Genomic DNA, 16166 nt, shown 5'->3' with positions numbered 1-16166 from the left:
TCACAAAACAATAGACTTTAATGGAAATCATGAAGGAGGGAAGCGGGCAGATGGGGAGCAGGCTGAGTGACATCGCCCATGCTGCTCCCTCAGCCAAGCCTGGGCAGTCCCTGATGCCACCCTCTCCTCACACTCCCCAGATCTTCTGGCAGGAGGGCAGAAGGTCAGGACCCTTCTTCAGCATTTCTGCAGGAGCCCAGTGAGGATTCAGCGGTGGAAGCAGAGCGGGGCAGTAGAGCGGGCTTAGCGAGAGTGAGCAGCAGCAGGAGGTGTTGCTTAAGCCAGAATGATTACCGAGGTACCCCAAGGAAGGGCTGTTTGTCTCCTGGGTTGGGGGTGTGGGCTTTGGAGGAAGTCAGTCATCTCCAATGTGGGCCTGGTACCGTGGAGAGGGGCACAGGGCAGGGGAGGTGCCAGCCTGAGAAGGACAGGTGTGAGCTTGGTGGCACTGTGGTTGTTGGCTTGAGGGGGAGGGGAGCAGGGTACCTAGCTTGCGCCGAGTGGTGCTTGTGGGCTTGACCAGAAATCCCCAAGTCCCCTAGTGTCATTCCCTGCTGAAGTTGTGCCTGGGCTGACCACTTGGTCTACCTGTCCCCATCCCTACCCCAGACACCCAGCATCCCTCTATTTGGCCTCCTGTAACGTCCCCACAGCCACCTTCACTGCTTGGAACACAGCCCAATCCATCTAGGAAAAATAGAGAGGACAAAGAATTTTCAGTGACATTCCTGGGTCCGCCGCCATCTCCCACCCCTCTTAAAAGGAATACTCTGGCTGGGCATGGTGGCTTATGCCTGTAATCCCAGCACTTTCAGAGGCTGAGGAGGGTGGATCATTTGAGGTCAGGAATTCGAGACCAGTCTGGCCAACATGATGAAACCCCGCCTCTACTAAAAATACAAAAAAAAAAAAATTAGCCAGGCATGGTGGCGGGCGCCTGTAATCCCAGCTACTCAGGAGGCTAAGGCAGGAGAATCACTTGAACCGGGGAACTGGAGGTTGCAGTGAGCCAAGATCATGCCATTGTACTCCAGCCTGGCTGACAGAGCAAGACTCTGTCTCAAAAAAATGAAACAAAGTAAGCAAAAGGAATACTCTTTCCCCTGCACAGGGTGGCTGCCTATTTGGCACAGGGTGGGATCTGCTATGTCCACTGCAGCTGTGGCACAGGGAGGTAGGGGCTCAGGCAGCACACCCGGCTTGCTGGCCCACATCGCACCTACCTGGGCATACAGCAGGCGGCAGTCAGGGGGAAGGCTGGGTCCCTGGTGGCAGAGCTGAGCGGAGAGGGCGGAGGTCTCGGGGGAGAGGAAGTGCTGAGTGACGCTGACTGTGCTCACCAGGCCCTGCACCTGTGTCGGGGGGGAACATGAACAGGGGGGTCAGCGAGGCTCAAGGTCACGCATCCTCTCCCTGTCCCCCGGTCCCTGAGTTTCGCTTCCTCTAATGATACCTCACCCCCATGCCTGGCTCTCAAGAGAGCAGATTCTTGGAAGCACCACTGGACACCTCAAAGGCTGTGGCCAAAACCAGGCCTAAGGGCTGCCAGAGAGACCCCAAAGCCTCCCCATGAGTCTCCTGGCATCAGCATGCCCAGGAGCTCAGGATTAGACTGTGGTGCAGTCCCACTTGGGCTTGGTGACTTCAAGTTCTCTTGGCGCCCCCATTTCCTCTCCCCCACAGCAGCGTGCAGCTCCCTGCCCTGCCCGGCTCTGGCTCTGGGGTGTCGAGGGAATGTGGATGCCTGCGGCTTGTTCATTGCTTGGGTTGCTCCTGCCATCCTGATCTCCCCGCAGAGCCCCTGCCTGCCGGGAAGCACCTGGTGGGGAGCCCCTGCAGGCACCAGCACGGCCTCTCCAGGGGCCTGGAGCAGGGTCCAGCAGCTCACGCCCCACTCCTCCCGCAGGCGCCGCCGCAGCCCTGCGTCCAGGTAGCAGCTGCCCGGGGCGCCAGGCTCCAGGGCGCCTGCCCCAGCCGAGCACACCTCAAAGAAGAGAAGGGGAGATGAGTGAGATGGGGCGGGAAGGGCAGGGCTGTAGGAGGATGGGGCACAGACTTCCCAGAGGCCAGGGGTGGAGAGAAGAGCTGAAGGGTCAAGTCTTGAAGGACAGGCAGGGAGGGCATGGCTGGGCTGCTCGTGGCTGGGGCAGCTCAGGTTGGCAGAACACACATTTGGCTGGAAGGAGCTTAGAAGGAAGGGATTCAAGGTCCTACAGGTGGGCAGACTGAATTCCTGGATTTCTGGCGCTGGAGACCTTGAGCAGCCTCTGGGACCTCGGCCACTCTGCTCCCTGTCTCAATGCTACCCCCTTCTGCAAAACCCAGGAAGACGTCCTGCATAATCTCAGTTCATAAACTGTCTGTACCAGGACTTCTTAACCTGAAGTCTTTGGAATGGCCAGAACTGTGCTCAGTGGCAGGTGAGGAGGGAGCTGTATGTCCCTTGGGGGACAATCCAAAGCATTCATCAGAGGCTCCCTAAAATCCCTGATACAGAAAAAGGGAGGGCCGCTGAGAGGCTCTGGGTCCTAGAGGGTGAATAGGGTTTCGGACGAGGCCAAGGACTCCGCAGCAGCCACAGCTACGGGGGCCTCACAAGCCCAACCAGATCAGGGAGCTCTTAGGGCAGGCAGGGACTTGCAGAACCAGCATCGTGCTTGAACCAGCCACCAGCCCAATCCACCCGCAGCGAGGACCTCAGCCACTGCCCCTGGGCTTAGGGCTGCAAGATGGGGCTGTGGGGGAAAGGAAGGCTGGTGAAGCAGTTTGGGCTGCAGGGGAGTCCTGGCCAGGTGCCAAGGTTCCCTTGCTCTTGGAGATGCAGGTCCACCCTGGCACAGAACAGTGTTTCCCAGGCCACCCAGGGAGAATGTGCCCCTCAGCCCTGCTTCGTGAGTCACTGGGTTGGGCCATGGGGACTGCCCATGGCCAGCCCCACCCAGCCTGGACGAGGCCATCTGTGTTTGGAGGTGTGCTTGAGTGCTGCCCTCTGCATGCCACACCATCTGTGTGTGCAGCTGCACATGTGTGCCTGTGCACCACCCTGGCCTCTGCACGTCTCCCTGTATGTGCCTTGGCAAGGGGTGACACTTGGTGGAAGTCTTTTCCCCAGGATAATGAGGGCCCAGCTGGACTTGGGAACCACGGGGCTGCCCTCACTTTACCCCGGCTTCTCTCCTCCCCTGCACCTCAAGCTTCTTGCCTCCTACCCACCCCATCACCTTCCTCTTCCCTCACTCCTCACCTGGTCCCTCTCTGCCTATGCCTCCCTCAGCTCCCTTCCTTGCTAGCCCCTCTGGGAGCATCTCCTCCAGGCAGTCTTCCCTAACAAGGTGCAGATACCAAAAGGAGGGCAGCAGGATAGAGTCTCAGAAGCGGCAGAGCTGCCTGCCCCCAAGAAAAGCATTAAGTAATGACCTGAGCCCATGACAGACAGAAGCTCAGATACCAGCCCTACCACTGAGCCTCTGCGTTCTCATCTGCAAATGGGAAGGGAACAGTGCCGCCTCATGGGGCGGTGGAGGCTGGGATGGTAACAGATACTAAGGACCTAGCACCATGTCCAGCCTCAGGCAGCTGGTGCTCTCATTTCAAAATCTTCGGGTCCAGGCTCTCCTGCTGCAGCCCCCTGCCCCTTCTCTGACTCGGAGAAGGGGCAGGGGGCTCTCTGGGTCCCCTCTGCCTTCTCTGCACCTGTCTATGCAGCTCACCTGAGGACATGAGGTGGATGAGCACACCGGGACCAAACACTAGGGTGGGCTCCCGGCCAGACAGAACTAGACAAGCTTCTGAGGCTGGGTGGGGCGAGGGTAAGGGGAGGGCTCCCAGCTGCCTCCTCACCATCTGGAGAAAGCGGCGGATGCGCTGGGCGTCCTGTGCCCGAAACACGTGCCACACAGTGCTGATTTGGCTGCCTGGAGACCAGAGCCCCTCCCCGTCCAGGCCTGAAAGGAAGTCTGAAGAGGGAAGTGCCATCAGGCAAGCCCAGGGCCCACACTTGCAGACGCTCACCTCTGTAGCTTGTCCCCACTCCCACCTCTGCCCGAGGACCTACCTTTCTGTGCCTGGTGCCAGGCAGGCACTGGTGCCTCAGCGTGCACCAGGAGGCTGACTAGGTCGGCCACCTCCACGCAGAGGTTCTTGGTCCCCAGGTTTCCCCTGTGCGGGTTCACACCTGTATGGCAATAGAGTAAGAACAGTTAGAAATGGAATCAGGCTGGGCGCAGTGGCTCACGCCTGTAATCCCAGCACTTTGGGAGGCTGAGGTGGATGGATCATTTGAGGTCAGGAGTTTGAGACCAGTCTGGCCAACATAGTGAAACCCCGCCTCTACTAAAAATACAAAAAAAATTAGCTGGTGTGGTGGCACATGCCTGCAATCCTAGCTGCTCAGGAGGCTGAGGCAGGAGAATTGCTTAAATCTAGGAGGCAGAGGTTGCAGTGAGCTAAAATCATACCACTGCACTCCAGCCTGGGTGACAGAGTGAGACTTTATTTCAGAAAAAAAAAAAAAAAAAATGGAATCAGAGAAGCACTTCAGGCCCCAGGGCCTTGGCACAGACGCTTGTGTGCCCCGAGATGACAGGCATGGGAATAGGGACTGGGCGGGTAGAAGGCTACTCACCATAGGCTGCCCAGAGCTGGGGCTCCAATGGACACAGGGCATGGCCCGGTGGGAGGTAGGAAGCCAGGTTGAGTTTCCCATGGTGGGCACAGTACTCTGGGAGTGGTAGGCTGACAGCTAGGTTCTCCACTCTGTAGGGGGAGGGAGTCATGCCCAGCAGGCCTAACCTGGGCTCCAGAGACCCTATCAAAGCCACGCCCCCACTGCTGGTGTAACTCCCAGAGGGCAAATGTGAGAGCACCAAGGGCCATGGGGTGGGGGTGGGGGGCAGAGGAGGAGGGGAGGGCAGAACGAGGCGGGGCTTGCGGTGGCTGGGGAGGTAGGTCTGGCCCTTGGTGACAGACACACCTGCTGGTATCCTCATCCCCCAGAGCTCGGTGCAGCAGGAGGACAGAGCCCTCGTCTGACTTTGAGCGAACTAGAGGAAGAGACAGAATGGCCATTGGCCCAGGGAGGGGCCTCCTCGGCCTGAAGCCCCTGCCCTGGTGGCAGCAACACCTGCTTGCAGCCCCTCAGCGTCCTCTGGGACTCCTCTGCCACCCAGTCCCTAGGGCTTGGGCTCCCAGCTCTCTCTCCCCCGTATTGGGGACACTTACGCTCAGGCCAGGAGAAGCCCTCCCAGAATGTGGTGCTGCCCAGGCTGGTGGGCTGGGGAGGCCCAACAGGGCTCAGCGCCTGCACCTGGCCTCCAAGCGCCCCAAGAGCTTCTGCGCCCCACAGGTTGCTCTGCAGCGTCTTCTGGATCCCTGATACCAACACAGGCTGTGGGAGGAGAGGAAGGAGGCCATGAGAATGGCCAGGGTGCCCGCTGTGGCCGGGCAAGAGCATGTCGCAAGGGCAGTAGGACAGCATGGGGACAGCCCTCCTGCTCCCTTGGAGCTGCCAGGTCTGTCTGGGTCTAGGGACCAAGGCCCTGAGGGGCAGGTGGGTGGCCAAGGCTGGGAGGGGAGGGGCGGGGTGGGTGCCTCACCTGGCCCTGCCTCCAGTGCTCCTGAAAGAGGTGGAAGCCTCGCCGAGGCCGGGGCTCCTGCAGCCATAGCAAAGCCCCTGGGGGAGGCAGCCGGGGCCGCACTGGAGACAGGGGCAGGCCCAGACCCTTGCGCAGGCCAGGGCCAGCTCGAAGCCCCGGCCCCAGGGCCTTCTCCTGGATCTTCCGTTCCACCACCTGCGCGATAATGCTGTCCAGGATGTTGGTGATGCGGTCGTCCTGCAATAGGGACACAGGAAGGGGCACAGGGCCTCAGGACCCACCCAGCCCCACAGAGAGGGCAGCCCAGCCTCTGGTCTTCTGACTCCCAGCCCTCCCTCCATGCCCTCACTCACACTGGGCAGAGCCGGAGTGACAGGGGCGAAGGCCATGTGTATCCGCTCATGGCCCAAGCAGAGTTTGACCGCGGTAGAGGCCAGGAGTTCACAGAGAGAAGGACAAGGCAGGGGCCCTCGGCCGGCACGGTCCTCTGCTGGGGTCTCAGTGGAATCTGGGGTTTCTGTCCAGGAGGAAGATGGTCAGGGGCTTCGAGTTTGGTCCCTCCCCTTCCCCGTGAGGCCCCCTTGCCCATGCTGCTCTTTCCTTGCTTCTTGGCCGAGCCCAATCTCCCACTACCAGGACCCTCCACCTCAGCTCTGCTCTGGGTCTCCCCTGCTACTACCCTTCCTGCAGGCAGCCCCAGAACCTGTAAATCTGGGGTTCAGAGGGGGTCTGGCCAGAGAAGGTGTTTGGAGGCATGTCTTGAGGGGAGTAGTGGGAGATAAAGTTCCTGGAGACTTCCGCTGCCTGTCACCTCCCTCAAACTCTGCCCCAGCCTCCCACCTGCACAGGCCAAGGGACCAGAGGAGCCGCTCACCCTCTTTGATGCTCTTGGTCCTGTGGGTGTCCCCATTGCAGGAAGGTTGTGGAGTTGGGGGCGTTTTCTGTGTCGAATCCTTCTGTTAAACCCATCCACCCGCCCCCATCCAACCAGAGATTTAAAAATGGCAGACACAATTCAACACAACCCACAAGAATGAACAGTGGACTCTTGTCAGTCCTAAAATCACGTTTATAGGGGCAAAATGTTATAGGATATAATGTTAGGTGGAAAAACATGGCCTGTGGGTTTCCACCTGTGGTAGGTTTTACCGTCCACTAAAACAGACAGACGGCTGCGGAGAAATGCGTCAAAACTACCAGTGGTATTAAGGCCATCGTCATTTTCTTCCTTATACTGTCTGCGTTTTCCAAAATTTCCACAGTGGGTATATAACAGTGTCTGGCACCCAAAATGCATTCAATGAACTATTTTTTTTTTTAATGAATTACTTTTTTTTTTTGAGACCGAGTCTTGCTCTGTCACCTAGGCTGGAGTGCAGTGGTGGGATCTCTGCTCACCGCAACCTCCGCCTCCTGGTTTTACGTAATTCTCCTGCTCACCCTGCCAAGCAGCTGGGATTACAGGCACCACCACGCCCAGCTAATTTTTTTGTTTTTGTATTTTTAGTAAAGACTGGGTTTCACGATGGTCTCAATCTCCTGACTTCATGATCTGCCCACCTCAACCTCCCAAAGTGCTGGGATTACAGGCATGAGCCATTGTGCCTGGCCATGAATGACTTATTTTATAATAAGAACATGAATTTCATAAAAGCTTTGCAAAATGCACATTGAGCGCCTGCTAGGTATTAGGTACTGGGGATACTGAGAAGGCAGGCCAATGCTCCACCCGAAGGAACCCATGGCCTGGGGACACGGTCACACCAACAAGCTCCTCTAGTGAGCTTGTGATGTGGCAGACACTGAACTAGAATCTGCACAGAGTAGGGCAGAACTCCAGGAAGGCAGGAGGTGAGGACTTTCAGGGCATGGGGGTGGGAGGGCCTGCACTGGAGAGCCTGCACGGCTCCTGATCCCCAGGGGAAGGCGGGAATTAGCCTGATTCCACAGGCTTCTCGGTTTTCATCCCCACCAAAAAAAGGGGGGAGGGCAAACCCCTGCAAATGTCAGTCATTTGCAGGCACAATACCCAACCGGTGGTATGCCCTGGGTCTTACCTGCTGGCCTGCATTCCCGGGGGCCCACACCCGGGCATCAGCTTGGCAGGGGCAGTGCCCCCGGATATCAAACTTGACCCAGACCTGGTGCATTGCAGTGCTCAGCTCTGCCAAAGCTGGGGGTGGGGGTGGGCAGGAGAGGGAGGTTGGTGGTGAGTGTAGACCAACAGGCAGCCCGGGCAGCTTGGCTTTGCCAAGCAGAAGGGCATGGCACTGAGGGGGAAGGGACAATCAGACAGGAAGCTGGTTTCCCTCAGGACCCAACCTCTGCACACCCCACCCCTCCAAGATGGCTCACCCTGGCTGGAGACAAACTGGGTCAGCGTCAGGGAACAGGCAGCGTGCCCAGCCTCCTGTGTGCACTCCTCCGTGGACTGCTCCCGAGAGCCTGTGGGCAGGAAGGGAAAAGCTGCAGGTTCAGAAAGCAAGGTAATCACGGGTTAAGGTCAGAGAAGGTCAGGACATGAGATCTAAATCCAGGGACTCAACAGTCCGTAAAACTTGTGCTTTCTGGAAACCTGGGTCACATAGAGACACCGCATTCTTGGCTTATAGAACGCACAGCCTTTAAAGTGCTGAGATGCTTTGCAAGTCCCCAGGCTAACCATGTGGAAGACAATGTTCTAAAGCTCATCTGACCCTGCAGCTCTTTTTGGTCATGCCTTCTGGAACACGGGGAAATTTCAAGCTCTCCCATGGCCAGCTTGAGCCAAGGGAGAGAAAGCTGAGAACCATGAAAAAAACAGGGCGAAACCGGAAGACCTGAGTCTCCATCCTGGTTGCAACACTTGACTGACTGTGTGACCTTGGACAAGTCACTTATCCTCTGAGTTTTTCTTATCAAATGAAGGCAATAATAGCCACTTCACAGTGTTATAGCAGGTTTTAAAGGATGCCAGCTGAGCAGAGTGGGAGATGCAGAGAGGGCACTCGCCTTTGTTTAAGGGTGGTCAAGGACGTAGGCATGATCCTCTGATCTGCAGAGAGGGGACTTCCGTTCTAAGGGCATTGAGCCACGGTGGCTGAGACTGCGGCTGGGCAGTGGGTCGGGGGCTTTTTGGGGCGAGGCAGCCAGTGAATGACCACAGCCTTGGGGCAGTCCGCTGAGGGCTCCCTCCAGCCCTCCCGCCCCCGGCCCCCTCCCGCCCCCGGCCCCCTCCTACCTGCTTTCTCCCTGGCCCGCCCAGCGCCTGCCACACGACCACAGGCCACACACAGCCGGTGGCTGCAGCGGGGACATTGCCAGTGGGTGTTGAAGAGTCCATGGTGGCAACGGCTGCAGCAGCGTGGAATGCCTGGGTTGTCCTCTGTCACAGCTGGCCCCTGGCCCGCTGAGCACAGAGGGAACAGGGTCAGAGGGTGAAGGCAACAGGCCCCATTGAAAGGCTTCACATGAGAAGGATCCAGGCAGGGGCAGAACAGGGAGTAGCTTCCATGGAAGACCCCTGTGCCCATCCGCCAGAGAGAGAATGGAGGCAGGCTCCTTGACAGCTACCCCCTGCTTACTCCACAGCCCCTCCAGAGGCTCCCCGAAGAAACCATCCTCTCCAGCAAACACTGCCAGGGACAGTGGAAGCCCTGGCTCCACCATTCCTGCCCCACACCCAGCCCTGCCCCAGGGACTTCCCCAGTGGCCCTGAATTACTAATCCACACCACTTCTAGCACATTCTTTCCTCCACCTCCTTCCCTCCAAGCCCTACATGCTGCCAGAAATGGTAACTATGCTCAGCTGACACTTCCTCCAGGGGACTTTGTTGTTGTTTTGAGACAGTGCCTCACTGTCACCTAGGCTGGAGTGCAGTGGTGTGATCCCAGCTCGCTGCAGCCTCCTTCTCCTGGTCTCAAGTGATCCTCCTACCTCGGTCTCCCGAAGTGCTGCGATTACAGGTGTGAGCCACCACACGCAGCCAGGAGTGGGGTTTTTTAAGAGCCAAGTATCAGACTCAGCCCTTGGTAGGTGGAAAAGGTGCCAGGGAGTTCACTTCAACAAACGTCTTGCCTTTGGGTGCAGGGGACTCAGAGGTGGTCAGGACTTGGCCCTGCCTTGCAGTACTCACATTCTGGGTAGGGAGATGGACCCATAAATACGGCAATGACCGTGGCACCATGAGGTGGGTGCTGGAGATGGAAAATGCCAGGGAAGGGTGAGGATGGGAATGCGGGGGAGCTTCCCGGGAGGGCCCCAGAGGATGAGTAAGTTTTCATTCAGCAGGTAGGCAGGGAGGAGCAGGGCATTCCAGACGCAGGAAAGCCAGTGCCAAGGCCCAAGGGGATGACAAGCTCCAGGGAGCCGGGAAGGGAGATGGGTGGCGTGTGTGCCGGGAACCCAGGCTGGGAGTGGTGGGAGCCAGCAGGGAGCCAGCTGAAGACACGCCAAGGAGCCTGCCCTGTCTGGGTCAAGAGGGAGCCCTGAGGGTCTCCACCGAACAGCAGACCGGCAGCCAGGGGCTGTGTGCTTACGAGGAACTCTCTCAGCTGGGAAGGGCGACGCCAGTGAGCGCCTGGAGCCAGAGGAACCTTAGGCCAGGTCCTGCCAGCCTTCCAGGCCCAGGAGCTTCACCTGACCCCACGAGCCCTCAGGAGCTACCCCACCTCCCGGTGCCTTGCAGATACTTGGCACTTGTTCTTGTTTTCCCAAAAACTCCCAGAGAACTGGGCCGTACCCAGTTTGTCACCTTCCTGATGTCCCCACCCAGGCCTGGAGCTCTTCTGAGGTTGCCTGAGGTCTAGGAGCCGGCAGTGTGTGTGGGGCCAGGGAGGGACGCCTGGGACTCCCCACACAGTACAGACCCCAGGCAGACCCAGGAGGTCCTGCTCACCTTCACGCTGGGCCCAGGCAAGAGCCTCCCGCTCCCTCCTCAGCAGGCGGCACAGTCGGTCCCCCAAGCCACTAAGCAGGTGCTTGGCGAGGCCCGTGCTGAGCTGGCCGTTAGGGCTGCACCCTGGGTCTTCCTCAGAGCTGGAGCTGGCGGCTGTGTCTTCCTCTGGCTGTGGCTCCCTTCCCAGAGGCGATCTGGACAGAGGGCAGGGGAAGGTGAGGAGGGAGGCCTGGGCAGAGGGCGCTGGAGGCATCCAGGGTCAAGGGCTCACCTCCGCACTTACTGAGAGTGGTAGGCAGGCCCTCCTTCCTCTCCAGATGCCTGGGCACAACCTTGGCATGGAGCCAGTTTTGCAGAGCGAGCCAGGCATGGTACGTCCTGAAGCCCAGGGTCCTGGAGACTGGCCTGGCCATCGTGGGGTCCTGAGGAGACAATGTGGGAGGTGAGGAGTCAGAGTTACCTGGGCTGCTGGGAACCTCATCCCCCACCTTAGCACCCTGCCTGTCCACACACAGAGCCAGCCCAGCCTCGCCCCACGTCTCTGAAGTCTAATTCAGAACTAGCAGGAGTGGACCAGGCAGCTGGAAGGCTCGAACACCAGGCTGAGCAGGGAGTCTGAGGATGCCCTGGCACCGGGCCGGCAGCTGAGGGAAGAGGTTGTCTGGTGTGTTGCACCCAAGGCTTTGGGCAGCTGGGGCGATCGTCCTAACACAAGCACAGGATCCAGCCAGTGTAGACTTTGGATAGCTCCACTGTGGGTTTGGTGATGCCGCTGACCACTGGCTGCGTGACAGGAGGAGACAATCCCAGCGTGGACGGAGAGTGCTGGAAGGTGAGAAGGCCGGAGTGTTTCAACACAGGCCACAGGTGCAGTAACCCAAGAAGACGAAGGGGCCAACAACTTCCCAGCCAGGGCAGAGGCCTGGGAGGGCACAGCAGGCCCATGCCAGGTGCAGGGGCATTTGGACAAGGCCATGGAGAGTCCTGATTCACACCCAGCCATCCAGGAAGCTGAAAAACTGAAGTGCTCCTGAAGAACTGAGGCTCGGCCGGCAGTGCCAGGGCCCTCCATGAGGGGCGCCGTGTGGCAGAGGACTCCAGGGTGTGCCCAGAGCCCTGTAATACTGGCAGAGTCCAAACTGAGTCTCCAGCTCCATCTGGCCGAGAGAGCAGCTGTTCCTGGCCAGGACAAGGGATCCTTCAGGACAGGCCATCCCCAAACAGGGATTTGTGGGATAAGCAGTCATTGCAGTGAACATTTCTTGAGAGTTCACTGGGTGCCAGGAATTCTTCCAAGCTCTTGCCGTGAATTATTCTAGCATTTAACTTTTGCAGCAGTCTTCCTGGGGCAGGTGCCATCTTCAGCCCCACTTTATAAATGAAGTAACTAAGGCCCAGAGAGGTGAAGCAACTCACCCGAGGTCACACAGCTACCAATCAGCAAAGTCAGAGACTAGGCACTCTGGCTCCAGAGCCATGCTCCGACCCATGTCATTATACTGTCACCAACACACCAGGGTTTGGGAGGAGACGGAGATAGAAGCCACTTGCTAGAAGGCTCTGACCTGGAGATGCTGAGGAAGGCCTAGCAAGCCATCACGATCCAAGCTGTGGTCCACTCACAAAGCCTATGGAACCCCCCAACGTGCGAAGCCCCAGCCCCAGCTGTGCCCTCCCATGCAGGGCCTGCAGCCCCTGCAGGTCCCCTTACCTCTCTGGTCATCTTGCCGTCCCGAATCTGCCTTGTTCCCTACTGATGTGTCCCGGACCTCCTGCCGACCCCCGGCCCCCTGTCCTGCAGTGCCTGGGAAAGGGTCCGGTGGCCGCTTGGGGGCTGGGCTGCCCACCGCTCCCAGGACTTCGGGGCTGCCTGCCCTCTTGAGGGTCCGGAGCCGAGCAGCTGGTTTCTCCTCAACCTCAGGGCAGCCGCGTGGACATTCAAACTGCTCGGAGTGCCGGGTGAGCCATGTCTTCTTCAGCTTGGTGTGGTGGCTTGTGGGGCAGGCCCTGGGGCCAGAGGCCTTGTTCACTTCCTCGCTGGGTTCGCTGGCTCCACTGGCACCCCCCTCCAGGTCCTCCTGGCACTTCCCACAAGGGCCAAGACCCCCATCTTTAGTGGGCAGGTAGGTTGAGTAGCAGCCCCCCTGGGCAACAGGCGGCTCGGGAGAGGGACACCTTGGTGTGGCTGGTGGCCCCAGGTGGTACCCAAGGCTCCCACTGCCTGGCCCAGCCCAGACGTTGCCAAGAGTATGAACGAGGCCTGGGGCACAAGTGGGCCAGGGGGTCCGGGGCACAATGTCTGGCTGCCCCAGGAAGAGTGGGCAAAGATTCTGCTGCTGGCCAGCCCCTGTCTCTCCATCCCTCGGGTGCAGTGAAGGGCATTCGGCCTCCCCGGCTCTCTGCAGATGCCCACCAGGGGTTAAGCCCAACACCCCAGGTTCCACAGCTGCCAAGGGCTCCTTTGCCAACCTGAGAATGCTCGAATCCTTGTGGTAAAAGCCCTAAAGGGAGGAGAAAGGGTTACGCTCGGGCTGACTTGGGCTTCTGGTGCCTAAAAGGACAGGCAGAACTGACAAGCAAGGATGGTGAGAATACTGAAGGTCCCACATTCTGATTAGTGGATGGCACTGCTCTAGGTCTCTGGAGCGCCTCTGCCGCTGTCCTGGCAACCCCACATCCTCCCCCAGGATTTCTGAGGCTTCCCCGAAATCTAGCACTAAAGGGTGAACGCCGGGCACAGCCAAATGGCATCCCGGGTGTGTTCAGGCTGTTTGGTGTCCTGTGCCATACTGCGTTTTAAGTCTTTTAAAATCTCATCCCTGGGAGTGGGAGTAGTCTATGGGGGAGGTGCCCTAGACACGGGCCATGGGGTCCCCTGCACATCCTACGCTCAGATAGAGTGGCCTTGCCAGCCTGCCCATCTCCTCCCAGGAGAAGCCATACATTCCAAGGCCAGAGTTCCCAGGACCTTATCCTGGGCAGACAATGGGTGAGTCAGCGGCTGCAATGACCTGAGGGGAGGGGAGGCTTAAAGATGGAGCTTCTCATGGGAAGGCTTGCTGGGGTTGGCTGTGGGACCTGGGACAGCTCCGAGCTGATGGACACCTCTACCTTGGTGCTGCCTTCCCTTTTTATCACAGTGGAAGGGCAGCTTGGGGACCACCCGAGCTACTTGGCAAGGCCAGAGCCCCAGGTACCCTCTCTGCCCCTGAACTCACCTTGCCACCTAAGCCGAAGGCAGAGGGCACTTTGGGCTGGCCCCCGGAGTATACCCAGGGGTGCGGGGCCAGTGGCCAGTCACGTGGCTGCTCTGGGGGCAGGCCAGACACTAGGTAGGGTGGCAAGCATGTGGGCACCCAGAAGGGGGCTCGCTCCAGGATCTTGGTCTCCAGAAGGAAAGGGCAGTGCCAGGGCCGGAAGGCTACGGGGTCACTCTTGAGATGACCACCACTAGGTTCAGGCATCAAGGGGCCACAGCGAGGTGGGCACGCTGGCCCGCAGAATGGCAGTGGATGGGCAAGCATGGCCTCCTTCCAGCGCAGTCCCTCTTTGCTGCCCAGCCAGCTGGCCTTCCTCTCCCCATTCTGGGTGCTCTCACCCTCCACAAGTTGGAGATTGTCGTTGGTGCCCTGTGGGAAGCCAGGGGTAAGCCAGGAGTCTGGGGTGCTCAGGACGCCCCTCCAAAACGGAGCAGGCTCTCCCAGACACAGCGGTCCACGGTGCAGGCCATCTTGAGGTGGGGTGCCTGGCTCCTGTCTCACGATGCCGTTCTCTGGGGCCGTCTTCTCCCAGGTTGGGGTGCCCTTCAGGAAGCTGGGCGTACTCTCCATCACTCTCCTGCCCTCATGGGGCTCTCCCAGAGTGGGGGGGGTCCCTGGAGCATAACCATCAAAGCATGAGCTTCTGGGGCACATGCCCCAAGCACCTTACCGCCTGCCACAGAGTGGGCACCGCCCTGGCAGAAACAAGGCAACTCAAACCAGTAAGGCAAGTGCCAACCCACAGCTGGGCACCATGCTGCCTCTTCACATGCAGCCTGACGCATCTTGCTCCTTCAGTGTGGGAATATCACCTCTTCCCCAAATGCCACCTGGGCCAGCACCCCTCAGCAGAGGCTGCCATTGCTAGTCGGACACCTCCTGGCCTCACTGGGCTTGAAACCTGCTCGAGCCATGAGGGAGGACAGAAAGGGAGGGCACTGGACTTGGAAAAGGGCTGGATCCTGGCCTTGACTGTCCTGTACTGTGTGGCCTTGGACAAGTCATGTCACTCCTCTGGACCTCAGTGTGCCCTTGAGGCTTGGGTCACATCTCAGAAGATTCTCCCCGTCCTGCAATCCGTGGTTTTGTGAGTGCTACTAGCCCGACCCTAGCCCATAACCCCAGCCAGGCTTGTAGCTGTGGGAAGTGAGGGCCTGGCAGGCTGGAGTCATGGGGAGGGCTGCCAGCCAGGGCTGCTGGCTGTGTCTCTCCCTACACCTGGGCGGCCCTGAGTCAGCCTCTTCCCAGAGCTCTGCAGTTTCTCGGCTTCTCAAGCAGAGTCCCAGGACAACTCCCGGGGCTAGGATCTCCACCCTGGCCCCCAGCGGGAAGAGCAGCGCGCCAGCACAGGGGAGGGGGACTAAGAAGCCTCAGCTGGATGGGTCAAGCTGCCCTAGCCCAGCCAGCAGTGCCAGTGTAGCCGCCACCGCCGCTGGAAACTTCAGCCCGGCGGGGAGTGGGGAGGGAAGGAGGCGGGGAAAGCGGGCTGGGCCCCAGAGAGAGGCAAGGGAGGGAAAATTGAACGTGCGTGCAAGGGACCAGGATGACAGGTGGCACTAGAGCGGCAGCGCTCTCTTGGCACGGTCTCCTCCACCAGCTCGAGGAAGCCCCAGGCGGGAGGTGACGGAGCAGTGGCAGAGGGCGCCCAGGTTTTCTGGAGCCACTGCTCCACCGTGGTCTGGCCCTGTCGGGCATCCTAACTTTCAGGTGTCAGAATGGGTGGCCCAACCCAGAGGGGTTTGGGGAGCTCACTCCCTGCGGGCACCACACTCGGCTCAGAAAACCCTTGCCACAAGTGTCCCCAAACTACGCGCTTCTGTCGCTTACCTGGGCTTCACCGGCCAGTCGCGGCCCGGGCGGTGGCGGTCGTCGTGGCCGGCACTGGGCGCCTGCTCCCCATGGGCGGTCTCCGGGGCCTCCCGGCCGGCGGGCAAGAACGCTTTCTCCCGCTCGGTCTGCTCAGCGCGCTCGCGCTCTCCTTCCCCCGGGGCGGCGGGGGCGCTCTAGGGCCGCAGGTTGGAGGGGTCGGACTCCGGGATCTGCAGGATGCGGCACACGGCGCGGATCGGCCGCACCAGCTTCTGGGCCGAGGCCGTGGGTTGCGCCATGGGACGCCGAGACTCCGTGCTGCGCCGCGGGGAGGGCCGGGCCGGGGCTAGGGAGCGGGTGCCCCCGGAGGGAGAGAAGGCGCCGGGCCGGGGGGAACACGCGCCCCGGGTCGGAGATGGCCAAGTGGGGGGAAAGGCCGAGGGGCCGGGGAAGGGGGTCGTGCCTGGATGGGGGCCGATCCCGGGACCCAGGAGAGAGGCACCGGCTAGGGCGCAGCACCGCGCAGCGCGGCTAATGGAGGAAGAGCGCGGCGGAGAGCGCAGCAGGACCTCTGATCGCCATCGCCAGACGCGCAACTGAGAGTGGGGAAGCTGCTCCGCCGGTT

The 16166-nt window shown here is 59.9% G+C and overlaps 2 protein-coding genes across 3 annotated transcripts; both read right to left on the bottom strand.

Moving 5' to 3' along the window:
• On the bottom strand, positions 1-16139 carry HR (HR lysine demethylase and nuclear receptor corepressor). 2 transcript variants are annotated; one of them, XM_035270065.3, is made up of 19 exons: positions 15560-16139; positions 13691-14346; positions 12184-12973; positions 10756-10894; positions 10473-10666; positions 8815-8982; positions 7950-8039; positions 7652-7767; positions 6469-6550; positions 5948-6111; positions 5595-5831; positions 5221-5386; positions 4973-5042; positions 4625-4755; positions 4055-4174; positions 3841-3956; positions 1820-1984; positions 1224-1352; positions 1-687 (listed from the first exon to the last, which is right to left on the bottom strand). In XM_035270065.3, the coding sequence occupies exons 2-19, from the start codon at positions 14300-14302 to the stop codon at positions 625-627; spliced, it is 3552 nt and encodes a 1183-aa protein (XP_035125956.1). In that variant the 5' UTR covers positions 14303-14346; positions 15560-16139; the 3' UTR covers positions 1-624. The 2 variants fall into 2 exon arrangements, with proteins under 2 accessions (XP_035125956.1, XP_035125958.1); XM_035270067.3 differs by lacking the exon at positions 1820-1984.
• On the bottom strand, positions 15736-16139 carry HRURF (HR upstream open reading frame). Its single transcript, XM_054243774.2, has one exon. The coding sequence runs from the start codon at positions 15838-15840 to the stop codon at positions 15736-15738; it is 105 nt and encodes a 34-aa protein (XP_054099749.1). The 5' UTR covers positions 15841-16139.
• Positions 16140-16166: the final 27 nt, after the last annotated feature.

This window comes from Callithrix jacchus, chromosome 13, assembly GCF_049354715.1.
Source record: "Callithrix jacchus isolate 240 chromosome 13, calJac240_pri, whole genome shotgun sequence".
Lineage (NCBI taxonomy): Eukaryota > Metazoa > Chordata > Mammalia > Primates > Cebidae > Callithrix > Callithrix jacchus.
The sequence above is the reverse complement of the archived record's forward strand: the minus strand, read 5'-3'. Positions and strand labels throughout refer to the sequence as shown.